This window comes from Acanthochromis polyacanthus, chromosome 14 (assembly GCF_021347895.1).
Source record: "Acanthochromis polyacanthus isolate Apoly-LR-REF ecotype Palm Island chromosome 14, KAUST_Apoly_ChrSc, whole genome shotgun sequence".
Lineage (NCBI taxonomy): Eukaryota > Metazoa > Chordata > Actinopteri > Pomacentridae > Acanthochromis > Acanthochromis polyacanthus.
Genome location: NC_067126.1, coordinates 34,854,519 through 34,869,431, shown reverse-complemented (window position 1 = coordinate 34,869,431; position 14,913 = coordinate 34,854,519). Strand labels below are relative to the sequence as shown.

General features: G+C 38.8%; 1 protein-coding gene across 1 annotated transcript; it reads right to left on the bottom strand.

Moving 5' to 3' along the window:
* Positions 1-3,970: 3,970 nt before the first annotated feature.
* On the bottom strand, positions 3,971-14,801 carry ing1 (inhibitor of growth family, member 1). Its single transcript, XM_022195841.2, has 4 exons — positions 14,634-14,801; positions 7,813-7,991; positions 6,073-6,221; positions 3,971-4,906 (listed from the first exon to the last, which is right to left on the bottom strand). Exons 2-4 carry the CDS (start codon positions 7,949-7,951, stop codon positions 4,274-4,276), a joined length of 921 nt encoding a protein of 306 aa, XP_022051533.1. The 5' UTR covers positions 7,952-7,991; positions 14,634-14,801; the 3' UTR covers positions 3,971-4,273.
* Between the last annotated feature and the right edge of the window lie 112 nt (positions 14,802-14,913).

Genomic DNA, 14,913 nt, shown 5'->3' with positions numbered 1-14,913 from the left:
TATGATCTCTTTTGCTAACTCCTGTCAGTACTCTCGCAGCAGCGTTTTGGATCAACTGTAGATGTTTGAGAGAGCTATTTGGACAACCCGATAATAAGGAATTGCAATAGTCAAGCCTGGAAGTAACAAAAGCATGAACTAATTTTTCTGCATCACTCTGAGACAGAATGTTCCTGATTTTTACAATATTACGCAGGTGAAAAAAGGAAGTCCTACAGACTTGCTTTATGTGTGAGTTAAAGGACATGTCCTGGTCAAAAATAACTCCAAGATTCCTCACAGTAGTACTGGAGGCCAATGTGATGCCATCCAGAGTAACTATTTGCTTTGAAAGCGAGTTTCTAAGATGTTTGGGGCCAAATACAATGACTTCAGTTTTGTCTGAATTTAGCAGTAGGAAGTTAAAAGTCATCCAGGTTTTAATGTCCTTAAGACAATCTTGCAGTCTAGCTAACTGATCAGTTTCATCTGGCTTCATAGATAAATACAATTGTGTGTCATCTGCATAACAATGGAAGTTAATACAATGCTTCCTAATAATATTGCCTAAAGGAAGCATGTATAATGCAGTCTTTCTTAGATGAATCGCCTTCCCAACCAGATGAGCTAACTGAACGCCTGTGGTACATGTGTTGGACATACAAAACTATGATTTTTTTGTTCATTTTCGGATGACATACTAAACTATGATGTTTTTGTCCATTTTTGGATGACATACTAAACTATGACGTTTTTGGTCATATTTTGGACGACATACTAAACTATGACGTTTTTGTGACATTTTGGACGACATACTAAACTATGCCATTTTTTTGTCCATTTTCGAATGACATACTAAAGTATGACGTTTTTTTTGTCCATTTTCGAATGACATAATAAACAACGTTTTTTTTTTCATGGCCAACATGAGAAACTACAGCTTTTTTTTGTGTGATGTTAAACGGTGTGACATTTTTGGTTCACTTGTAGGATTTTTTGAGTAGGCTAGTACAGAAGAAACAGCCCTGCTTTGGATTCAATCCTGTGTCTCAAATGCAGTCTTTCTTAGATGAATCACCTTCCCAACCAGATGAGCTAACTGAACACCTGTGGTATGTGTGTTGGACATACAAAACTATGATGTGTTCTGTCCATTTTCGGACGACATACTAAACTATGATTTTTTTGTTCATTTTCGGATGACATACTAAACTATGACGTTTTTGGTCACATTTTGGACGACATACTAAACTAAGACGTTTTTGGTCACATTTTGGACGACATACTAAACTAAGACGTTTTTGGTCACATTTTGGACGACATACTAAACTATGTAATTTTTGGTCATATTTTGGACGACATACTAAACTATGACGTTTTTGGTCACATTTTGGACGACATACTAAACTATGACGTTTTTGGCCACATTTTGGACGACATACTAAACTATGACGTTTTTGTGACATTTTGGACGACAGAGTATACTATGACATTTTTGTGACATATTGGACGACATACTAAACTATGACGTTTTTTTTCATATTTTGGATGACATACTAAACTATGATGTTTTTGGTCACATTCTGGACAACATGCTAAACTATGACATTTTTTATTATATTTTGGGCAACATACTAAACGATGACGTTTTTGGTCACATTTTCGATGACATACTAAACTATGATGTTTTTGGTCACATTTTGGACGACATACTCAACTATGACGTTTTTGGTCACATTTTGGACGACAGAGTATACTATGACGTTTTTGTGACATTTTAGACGACAGAGTAAACTATGACGTTTTCGCCCATTTTTGGACGACATACTAAACTATGACGTTTTTTGTCCATTGTCGGACAACATACTAATCTATGACGTTTTTGTCCATTTTCGGACAAAAAATGACTTTTTTTTAATCCATTTTCAGATGACATACTAAACTATGACCTTTTTTTGTACGACTTTTTTTTTCATGGACAACATGAAGAAATACGGCTTCTTTGTCTGATGTTGAACAATGTTATATCGTGTGACATTTTTTTGATCCACTTGTTGGATTCTTTGATTAGGCAAGTATAGAAGAAATAGCCCTGCGTGGGATTCAAACCTGTGTCTCCAATGCAGTCTTTCTTGGCTGAGTCACCGTCCCAACCAGGTGAGCTAACGGAAAATCTGTGGCACATGTGTTGGAGGACATACAAAACTATGACGTTTTCTGTCCATTTTTGGACGACATACTAAACTATGATTTTTTGTTCATTTTCGGATGACAAACAAAACTATGATGTCTGTTGTCCATTTTCGGACGACATACTAAACTATGACGTTTTTGGTCACATTTTGGATGACATACTAAACTATGTTGTTTTTGGTCACAATTTGGACTACATACAATACTATGACGTTTTTGTGACATATTGGACGACATACTAAACAATGACATTTTTGTCCATAGTCGGACAGCATACTAATCTGTGACGCTTTTGTCCATTTTCGGACAAAAAATGACAAAAAACTGAACACCTGTGATTCATGTGTTGGAGGACATACTAAACTATGATTTTTTTTTCCATTTTTGGACAAAAAAAAAATCACGATTTTTGTCCATTTTCGGACGACATACTAAACTATGACATTTCCGTCCAATTTCAGACAAAAAAATGACATTTTTTGTCCATTTTCAGATGGCATACTAAAATATGACTTTTTTGTCCACCATCGTACAAAAAAAATGACGTTTTTCGTTCATTTCGTCCAAAACTACATTGTCAAATCTTGGGACGCTAGAAAGCAAATCTCGTTCAAACATCGCGTGAAAGCTCGCAAAAACGCTCGATTTCGGAACGAGATTTGCTTTCTAGCGTCCCACGATTTGGATACAGACCACAACAAATAGCGATTGTCAAGTAATGTGGAGGTTTTCGTTCACTTCTCATCTCTTGTATGTTATCAAGTTAACAGTGAAACTGCTGAAGGGATAAGATTTAGTGGCCTTTTAAAAAATAAAATAGTGGGACTTGTTGAAAATGATGCCATTTGTACTATAGATTGTCTACTGTCCACCCTTAATTTCTTACTACAAAAAACTCTTTATAAATCGATTAAGATGCAAGAGATGAAGGATAAAATTCACAGTCCACATTGTGTATAAATGCATTTTAAAGTTCAATGAATGCTAATGAGCTTCACTATTACGCCACTGCAGCCCGGCAAGCAAACACTGTCAGCTGAAATACAGAATTTTCACACCAAAAACTTCACAAAAATGCTAAAATTGAATTGTGTAACTCTTCTGCTGGAACTTTAAAGGTCAGTACAGAGTGAGGACTTCAGATTTTGTACCACAGTACAAACATTGACCTCACTCTAGCAGGACCTCAACATGGCCAGCATTATCAGGGTTCTGCAGCGATCAATAACATTTCTAATGTTTACATGACCATGTCAGTGATGTATGTAGTAAGATACACCTGATTAAACATGACCCTGTCCTGTCGAAATTGTACAATGGACCAAAGACGTGTCCTTGGCATGTACAATACTTTCTGTTGTAGTTGGTCATATTTAATATTTGTTGTCATGTTAGACCTCATCCATCAGTGACGATGCAAATGATGCTTAACAGGCGTCAGAAATCGTTTCACTCTACACTAATAAACAGTAACAAATCAACCAGATCCATTCATTCTTATGAGAACGTCTGCAGTATCTGACATGGTTGCAACACTCCTCTTCACATTTTTTGTTAGTTTTCAGTCTCAAATTCCCCTCGGGTATTTTGAAAACTTTAACTTTTGCAGTGGATTAGAGAGAGACTGGACTGACGGAAAGTTGGATAAATTACTTAGCTAATAGGCTATTTAGATGTTTGACTGTATAGAAAGTCAGATTGGATGATTGCAAAAGAGGTTACTTTAACACTAACTGTGTAACATAAACCAAACACTAACTTTGGCGAGTGTTTATGTTGGTACAGATTATAAAACTCCTTTTAGTTTAGAAATGTTTTATTTGTTAACTGAGCATATAGAAATGAGCGGGTGAAGTTGCATGCATGATGAGAACAAAGAGGGATTAAGTGCACAACAGCTGGTTAAAAACATGCACATGGTCCTGGTTCTGTACTACGTCTAGTCTTTACAAATACTCCAGCAGAAGGGGACGACCTATGCAGCTGTTACAAAAATAACTATTTACAGGATCCCTCTCATGAATTCAGTATTAACTGTAAATGGAAACTGAAACGAATAAAATTCCATTTTACACAACATTGTTCGTTTGGCTAGGCAGAGCTACCTGTTATAGGCTCTCTCCTTCTTGGCCCTCTCTAAGGCCTTGTCCATGGTCTTCTCATTCTCACCTCTACACTTTGGGCAATACCACTTGCCTTTGGGCTTATGATGAAGCCCAACACAGGAGAAATGAAACCACTCAATGGGACATTCATCGTTATCGCAGCCGATCATCTCGCCATAAGACACCTGCTCACACAGGCAGTACGTCGGCTCATCTGGATCGATGGGCAGGTCTGGAGGAGACACTTCTCTCTCCGACTTTCCTTTTGATCGTTTCTTCTTCTTAGAGGATGTCTTGGCTCTCTTTTCCCGCGACGCTCCCATTCCCACTTCCTCAGCGTGATCCAGACCTCCGTAACTTTCACGGTTTTCCCCGTTTTTCTGGCGTCTCGAGCGCTTCCCTCCAGCCTTGTCTCCTCCGCCTGAGCCTGGGGTGACCTCGTCACGCTTCTTGTCGTGGTGGCCCGGTTTTCCTGGAGTGACGGTAGTCGACGATGAGGACATCAAGGATGCTGCAGTGGTTGTCACTGATGTTGCTGTGGGAACATGACTTTCTGGGACTTCTTGTGATGAAAGGAGAAGTTCAGAATGCCAGTCGATTTGTCGTGTTCGGTTCTCAACCAGCTCCACCTGAAACAACGAACATCCACAGTTTAATACAAAGCTCTGTCTGTTTTTCTCAGGTGTATATGTAGATAACAAAAAAGTGTTCTCATAGAAATGTCCATCCATCCATTATCTATGCACCGTTTAATCATAATTAGGGTTGCGAGGGGGCTGGAGTCTATCCCAGCTGACTTAGGGCAAAGGCAGCGGACACCCTGGACAGGCCGCCAGTCTATCACAGGGCTACACAAACAATCACACTCACATTTTCAGTCAATTAGGAGTTACCAGTTAACCTCAGCATGTTTCTGGACTGTAAGAGGAAGCCGGAGTACCTAGAGGAAACCCACATATGCACAGGGAGAACATGCAAACTCCATGCAGAAAGATCCCAGGAGGCCGGGACACAAACTGGGGACCTTCGATATGCAAGTACAACGTACAAACCTCATATAAATGTGATTTTTTTTTTTTAAATTTTAAGATTCAAACTAAAACTTCTTTGTCAAGAAAAGATGTATTAATTTATTTGAAACATACGTTTGTATTCCTTGCGTAACTCACTTAAAAACATGCTTCTTGTTCGTCTAACGGTTTAGACTTTGCTGACATCTAGAGGTCTGTCAACACAACTGTACAAAGGGATAACTCCATTATATTATTTTGCACATACCAAATGGACTAAAATGCTCATAGCAGCTGAACCTACAGTCTGACTTCTGGTCATCTAGACAGATCTGAATCTCCTGCTCTTTCTCCCGTTTCCTGGCCATTTCTGGCCATCAAAACAAATACCTCAAAAAATCTTTAAAATAAACAAATAATTGAGGTGAAAGTTTGTATTTAAATTGTTGCCAAGCCTGTCCTCTGTTAATATCTGTTACATAAGAGTCCCAATCTGATTCAACTTTGACATACTGAACATATGTCAAACACTAAGGTTAAATATGGTGTTCTGTTTCTGGTAACCATCTATGATAAGTTCATAGAGTGTTCACTGCTGGAGTCCTGCAAACTGTTTTCTCAAACTGATTTCAATGAAATGTACAGATGAAACCCATCACACCATATAAAACCCTTGCTTGATTTACTCAGGGTAGATTTTCTGACACAAATCGTAGAAGAAAGCCCTAATCTATCCTCATCAGTTTGCCAATGATCAGCTCCACTGGAGGGCGTTCTTTACGTACCATTTGACCAGCAATCTGGATCTTTTCATCTCCAAGTTCCTGGCTGCGGATAAGTGCCCTCTGAATAGATAACTGAAGCTTGCGCCTCTGAAGTGAGTCAGATTCACGGCGATATCGTTCATAGGCGTCGTCAAGCTCCTTCAGAACATCTGCCAAAAAGAATCAAGGGACAATTAGAAAACAGAAATTCTAAATATGCTTCAAAAGGGACAAACAGAAGTAACTACAGCTTTTAGCATACTACTGGTGGCTGTGGTTTCAAGGCTTCTTTCTGAAACTTTGGTGAGCAATGAGAGAGTGCAACAGGGGGTTAGGTACAACCTCTGTCAGCTATAAACTACAGTATGTCTGCCAAGTGCAGCGTAAAAATAATTGTGGCATCATGCAGACTTGGTACGTTACCGTTAAGTAACAGTTCTCAGTTTAATTGGCACACTCAGAAATGACTAAAACTAATATGTGAGCCAACAAATCCTATCTTAATACTGGATAAAAAAATGTTCATTCTGAAGAGTGCAGTTTGTGATGTGGTTTTCACACGTCTGTACTGAGTGAATTTAAACCGAAACATTTATACTAATTCAGTCTACCTCCACTGCATTGAATTTCCCTCGGGATAAATAAAGTATCTATCTATCTATCCATCTAACAATGATGACCTGCAGGAAGAAAGATAACAAATAACACATCTACCAAAAAGGACACACAGGTGTTGAAGCAGAGATTAAAAGCATCCTAGATTAATGCTAGCAGTTCAGTGAAAACAGGCAGCATGTGCAGCGGTCAGCTTGGGTCTGCTGCATCTCCTGCTTAAATATATAAACTGATGGAAGAGATGACAGTTTCAGAGATTTTTGGAGGGAATTCCAGTCAACAGCTGCAGCAAAGCCAAAGCAATTCCCGCCAAAGACAGTGCGAACCTTGGGGATAGAGAGTGTTATGAAATCACTGTAGTCACAGTAGGACTTCAGTTTGATTGAAAGGGTTCAGAGGGAGGATTTATTGCAAAGCTCTTGTAATTAAATGGATTTATTTTAGCTAAGTAGTTGTCATGAAGACTTGTAAGTTGGCCTGCATTATTGTGTTGAGGCTGAAGTTTTTGTAAAGTTAGCAAACGTGCACCTGGAATCAAAACTGTCAATTCAGACTGTTGTCAATAAATATGAATCATGCATATCGTATGAAAAATAAAAGACATGAGAATCACTTGGAGTTGGTGATGAGACGGCTGAGAAAACAAAGTGGTAGCTGTTCCAACAGATTTACAGAGACAGCTTAAGAGTAATGTGTGTACATGTGATAACGCAATCATAAATTGTAGCTACATAGCTAAAACGTAATGTCATTCATCTTCGGTTGGTGAATAGTTTTTTGGTTTTTACTGGATGCTATGTTCTATTGTCGGTTATATACTCATGTGTCAGGTAGGTTTAGTGTACATATTTGTACACCTGTAACACACCAAATAAAGCAAGCAGGCTATTAGCTTACTTGACGACTTTATAAAGGCCTGTAGGCTGTATTACAAATAATTTCCAAACAAAAGCGCTCCAATTACAGTTTACTTCAGTGATTTTTAAAAAAAGAAAACAGTAACTACAGTTTCTCCTGAAGACATTATCAAGGAATAGGTTTGAAAAGTAATAAAGTATGTTTTCCATTGCAGTTTGCTTTTTGACTGAGGTAAACTGATGTGAAGGACAAACTTAAATGTCAGTGTAATCCACACTGTTTATTTACCTTGATACTTGGCATCAATCTCCTTCATGAGGGACACACTCCTCTGCAAGTCGAAGGGAAGCGACTCCACCAGATCTAAATACTCCTCGACATAATTCACAACAACGTGACCAGGGTCACCGTTGGTCGGGTTCAACATTATGGATCCGTCTTTACCGAGGACAGTCCTCAACCTGCACCTGTTAACAACAAATCACCATAAATATCTTCATTGCTGCTGTAAAGATACACCACTCCAACAGCATTTAATGCTCAGGCTTGTAAATAATCATGCCATCCTTTTACAACGATTATCTCTACGCAACATAAGTTTTTAATTAATAAGAGAATCAATATATAATGGTGGGACTTTTTGTAACGTAGTTGGCAGGCATCATAGTTGACATTTACAGAAAGATATACACAATTGAGTAAAATTGAAATCAAAAGTTATTTATAAAGATATTGTAGTAAACCTGTTAACATGCCATAAATCCACACTTGACTCACACACTACTTCAACACAAAAACACCTAAAATTATCACAAACAGTCTGAAAACAGCCACAAAATGACCACGAAACACCTAAATTACCACAAACAGACTGAAAACGGCCACAAAATGGCATAAAATGCCGACAAAAAGACCTACAATGCCCAAAAAAGGACAAAAAATGATCAAATAAAGAAACAAAATGACCATAGAGAAACAAAATGACCAAGTTATGTGACTTCAAATTAACACACTTCTTTTAGAGGTGTTTTTTGTAATGGGTAACTTAGTCGGAAGTGATTTCTCGAACACAGGTACAATTTGTTATTTTCCATACAAAATTTGATATATTGCTAAAAAAAAAAAATCTGTCATGATTATCTCAACTTAATAAAAAGAACACAATCAAAACAATTTTTTGAATAGGCTCATTTTATTCTTGTTTAGCTAATTAGAAGGTGTCTGTTAATAAATTCAGACGGTTATTTAGTTGACATTTTAGTGATATCCTGTCATTTTTTATTAATAAGTGATTGTTTCCATAGTAAATAAATATGGAATTTGTAAATACATGATCATAATGAACATAAAAATGATATATCCCATGGACTTCAAAAGTCCCTAAATTATATATTGACCCTTGTATATGCATATTATCACAACTATTTAGTAGTGATTTTTCCAATAGGTCTCTTCTGAGATCATTTCGGAAAAATAGACTGTAATGTGAAAGGGGGAGGGGGCTTCTGGTGTGCAGTCAGCCATCCTGAAATTGCTACGTGTACTATGAATCTGCCAACAGACTGTTCATTCTGGTTGTTAAACTCTGTCTAACAATAACCAAGCTCAAGTAGCATACTGGCCCGATAATGAAGTAAATAAAGTTTTAAAGTGGACATCAGGATGTGCAGCGAGCTCTTCTCCGCAAGTACCCCTGACTGCAGCCCGCAGATCGGGGCGTGCCTCAACGTGGGCGGAGTTAAACGTTGAGCTCCGCCCACCTTGAACTAAACGTGGGCGGAGTTAAACGTTTAACTCCGCCCGCATAGCGCAGTTGAACCGTTGAAGAAGAAGAAGAATGTATTAGAGAAGAAGAAGAAGTTTCCAAAATGGAGGTAAGCATGTTTATCTTTTGTTTAAACGTTGCTGTTTTGCTATTTTGTGACAGACAAGGAAGGAAGTGATATTATTTTATCTCCAGTTGCATTATCTCCTTGCATTAGTTTCAGACTTACGTCAGACTTATTTATTTTGTCACGTGCTAAGTAGCAAGCCCATTAGAAAAGTGACGTTTAACAAAACATTTAAACGATGCCATTCCTTTTAGAATTAGACTGATTCAAAATATTCAGAATAATCTACTGGAATTGGAGGAGAAGCTAGAGGCGTGGAGGTTTGCCCTGGAAAGGAGAGGAATGAAGGTTAGCCGCAGCAAGACAGAGTATCTGTGTGTGAATGAGAGGGACCCAAGTGGAAGAGTGAGGTTACAGGGAGAAGAGATCAAGAAGGTGGAGGATTTTAAGTACTTAGGGTCAACAGTCCAGAGCAATGGAGAGTGTGGAAAAGAGGTGAAGAAGCGTGTACAGGCAGGCTGGAACGGCTGGAGAAAAGTGTCAGGTGTGATGTGTGATAGAAGAGTTTCAGCTAAAATGAAAGGTTTACAAAACTATTAATTCAAATGGATTGGATAGTATAGTTCAATTATCTATCTCTGTTACAGAGAATAGAGCACGTGTTTGCTGCAAACAGCCACGTCATTGCCACATGGTTTCCACCATCATCCACAAACCCCATGGATCACCTGCCGGTAATTTGTTAAAAAGTTTTGCTTTTGTAGTGGAGTTTGAGCATTTCATATTCAGTTATTGATATCTTTTTACAGGACAATGCAGCCAGTCTCCAGTGGGTTCTGCTTCCTATTTGTACCTGGACACTGGATACTCTGTAAATACATTTATATTGTCCTCTATTATGACCTTACACAACAAAGTTGCTCATTGCTGATTTAAATTTTTTGGTATATTAAATGCATGGGAGCTTTGTTAGTATTTCTGTAACATTCCATAACTTTATGTGTTTGGTTGTATTTGAACACATTTAACAGATACTGAGGCCACAGGCTAGGGAGATGTTCTTTCTAGATCCCCTCTGTGGCAGCGGCTGGAGAGATGAGAGTAGAGTCCATCTAGTCAGGTTTTTAGGACACCTTCCAAGATCCTTCCTGGACAGTGGTAGTTCTGTTTTAAACCACTTGTCCTTTGTTTGTTTAATAAATGCTTCTGTTTTTATTTGAATGCATTAAGATGTTCCAAACAAACAAAAACAAACAACAAAAGTGAGTGTTTGCGAGGGATAGAAGTAATTGTTACATTATTCTTATTTATTTTTACATTATTCTACGCAGATGGAAACAGAACCATATGTTTTGTTTGTTCAAGCCCATTACAAAAACGTTTGATTTGAAGTTCCAGCCTCTTCCAACTTTGTTCCAAGTGTTGCTTTAAAATGGTTTATTGTACTTTTATTTACTCTTTGACCAGGCACATTGCTCACATCTCCTGGCCCTTGGAGGCAGCTTGGTGTGAATGATGTTCAGGTGAGACATTACTACATTGCATTTGCTAACATTTGCTATTTCCTTGCCATTCTTTTATTAAAACACTGCAAAGATGCTCCACCAACTGTGGCGTATTTGTTTTGATGGTAAGAACTACTCAGTATGTTATATGGATGACATCTATAAAATGTTTTATCTGCATTTAAAACACACTCTTTGTATTGAAAAACTGTATCCTGACAGAATGTGCATGATATTATATTAACCAGTATCTCTGTACATTGTAATGGGGGCCGGTTGTGATTTCAGTGAGGTTTTGTGCAAATTGTGACACGTTATGCTTGACTGTAGCGATGAAGGTATTATTTTTGGAAACATATTTTAATCTTCTGCATTTCCTTCTTCACAGGAAAACATGCTGCAGATTAGAAGATGGTGGTGTCTTGTTCTCCTGCAGAACTTCCCCATGCTGTAAGCGCCCTCAGTATCACACCTTTAAACCAGATTCTTTTAAATCACGTTTTACTGTATTCACTGTCATCTGACCTGCATGAATGTTTTCATTGTGAATGTTTGTTGTCATTAAGTCACCATGATCTGAAGAAGAGAGATTGCAGCAAAGAAAAAGGCAACGAGAGCAGAAAAATTACAGGTGAGGGGTCATGTGATAAATTGGTATATAGTGAAACTATTGCTCAAAGACTGATCCCCGCCACTTATTTCAGGATGTGGCTGAAGTCCCCCTGAAAATGTTTAGGCTTTCAGAATCTGCCCCTGAAGCATCAGGTACTGTTCCAGCCAGCATTGTCTCACACATATCCATCAAGGTTGTTGAGGTTCCATGTCACAGAGCAGTCATTATTTCTCTGTGTACTTAAAATCAACCACTTAAATCTTGCATTTTCATTGTGCCTGTAGACACCACAATCTGTTTCCTTTCTAGATGAGGCTGAGAACAGGACTGGGAACAGGAAACGGGGTATATTGCCTGAGATGGGTAGTCTCATTTCAGTGTTTTCTGCAATCTCCGAGCCTTTACTTAAATAACTGTTTTCTTTATTTTTGTTTAGGAGAATCCTTTGGTCAGGGATGCAATGGCAGCAGCCCGGTGGTGTGGGACCAGAACTTTCAAGGGAAAAATTTCCCTTCCCCAAGTTGTTACCATGGCCAAGGAGCAACGCGTGAGGGCAGGGAACTCCTGTGTGTCTGTGATGGCCAGGAAGAAGAGACCGCTGATGTCAGAGAACCGTTCCTGTTTCTTTTTAGTCTGCAGGAAGACTATGAGACATTCTGTCAAGAAATCATTGACAGGAGAAACATGAAGGTGTTTTGTGCTTTTGACAGAAAAGAATAAAGTTGTGTTCAACGGTGCTGAAGCTTAATTCATTACATCTGACCCCTACAAATGTACATGGTTCGTGAGTTGTACAGACTCTGATATATTATGTCTGGCATAATCATATACAGAAAGTCTCTATACAGAGATTATGTTTTTGTTTCAGTTATGTAGAATGAAGGCCAAGCTAAGAGCCCTCTTTGATTTGAGGAAAGACATGTAACAGACTGTCAGTTCAGTCTTATATCCTTGAGTGGATTAGTGACACTTTAAGAAAGTCATTAGTGCAAAGTTTAGGAAATCTGTGTTATCAGCCAGGAATAACCATGCATGGTCAGGTATCAATGGCAGAGACATTGCTGCTGTCTCTGATCTCCTTTAATGTAGCTGATATAATTCAGTGTACAAAAAAAATCCAAATGTGTCTATGTATGCTGTATATCACAAATTTCACTTCACTGTTTCAGTCCAGCTAGCCCTAGTTAGACAGGGTTTGAGTTAGGTGAAAGTTGAACCCAAGTAAAAAGTTGTCGGCTATAGTATTACAACTCCTGGCAAAAATGATGGAATCACCAGTCTGGGAGGACGCTCGTTCAGTTGTTTTAATTTGTAGTAAAAAAGCAGATCACAAACATGACAAAAAACTAAAGTCATTTTATTTTGCAACTTTCTGGCTGTAAGAAACACTAAAAGATATCAAGAGGAAAAGTTGTAGTAGTCAGTAACAATTACTTTTTTAGACCAAGCACAGGGATAAAATTATGGAATCAATTCTGAGGAAAAAATGATGGAATCACCCCATAAATTCTCATTCCCAAAACTAGCTCCCATATCAGATTACATCTGCTCATTAGTCTGCAGATTAAAAGGAGTGATCACACCTTGGAGAGATGTTGCACCAAGTGGATTGACATGAATCATGACTCCTACATGAGAGATGTCAGCTGAAACAAAGGGGAGGATTATCGGACTTTTCAAAGAGGGTCAATCACCACGAATTGTTGGAGATATCCCAGATTGGTTCTGCAAATGATCATCAAACTGACGTGGGACGAGAAAAATTGCAGCAGCAGCAGCATCAAAACCAAGTTTATTTGGCCCAGCAGCAACAACCAAATCCACAGTCTGCATGAGCAACAAGCTGGTTTGGTTGGAAATCAGCAAACTGGTGTGCTGCAGCAACTTCCAATCACTCTTGGTCTAAAAAAGTGATTGTTACTGACTACCACAATTTTTCCTCTTGATATCTTTTAGTGTTTCTTACAGCCAGAAAGTTGCAAATTAAAATGACTTTAGTTTTTTGTCATGTTTGTTATCTGCTTTTTTTCTAAAAAAAAATTAAACAACTGAACGAAAGTCCTCCCAGACTGGTGATTCCATAATTTTTGCCAGGGGTTGTATATGTTGTATTTGTGGGATTTGATACTACAAGAAAAATGTTTTCCCAAAGAACTACTTTTTGGCTCTAGACCTGATCCTGATATAAATAGTAATGCTGATATAAAATTAATCATGACAGTAAATCACATAAGATGCTCGGTTTCTAGGCCAGCATTTAGAAGCTGTATTGACGTTTGTGAATGTGCTATTAAGTCTCCGCCACCAGATGGTGACAATAAATGAGTCAAGCTCAATGTGGGCGGAGCTAAACGTTTAACTCCGCCCACGTTTAGCTCAAGGTGGGCGGAGCTCAACGTTTAACTCCGCCCACGTTGAGGCACGCCCCGATCTGCGGGCTGCAGTCAGGGGCTTCTCCTTCTCCGCACCAACGGAGAAAACAGTAACGTTAGCTAGTAATGTTGGCTAGCTACCTTCCCTGGAGAAGCCTATTGTTGGTAGAGATGTGGCTGAATCAGAAACGGACATGCTATCCCGAAACGAACAGTAAATTCGCTGCTACGACTGATCATTTCCACCAACAACAGCTGCGATCCTGCGTCCGACATTAGCCGATGCTAACTGCAGCTAGCGTTCCCTGCTGAGGGAGTTTACGTTAACGTAAAGTAACGTTAACCAACTTTTACCTCTTTGCAAGTTTGAGATTGGCTGTTTACTCCACACACCCCGCATTGAAGTGTGATAGTAATTTGTGACTTCAACTGCCTTTAGTCGTTGTCTGACAATCAAGAGGTTTATGAAAATGACATCTTAATGTGACAAACAGCGACATTATTCAACACTAAGACAAACCGCCACTCCATTCACCCAGAACGTTACGTTAAACACATCCTCAATATTTTATGTAACAATCTTACATAAACAAAGCGCATAAGTCTGACTCATTTTGGACACTTTGAGTGGCCTCATCACATTTTCTTCAATGTAACCGTTAGCTAAATTAGCTTGTTAGCTTAAACGTTACTAAACGAACCGCGGCATTTCCTACCACGAAACAAACATAAGAAAACATGCTACATGTATGTAGCTGATATGTGAGCGTTTAGCAGGATAACATACCTGTAGATGTTATTATTTTTCTTTAGTTGACCTTTAACACTCCGTGATGCTGATGTCGGTCTTGTTGCTAACCATGGACTATGTTGCTAACGCTACTGTGTGTAACTAGTGTGGCACACAAGCGGCCAATGTTAGCTGTTGGCTAAAGTGCCTGACTGAATATTTTCAGTTGTGCGCATGTGCACGTGTAGTAACCACAGTTACAGGCTCCATCAATCACACACTCTCCTTTGCTGCAATACTATGTGTCTGCAGACCTTTAGGCTGCACTCACAGGGCT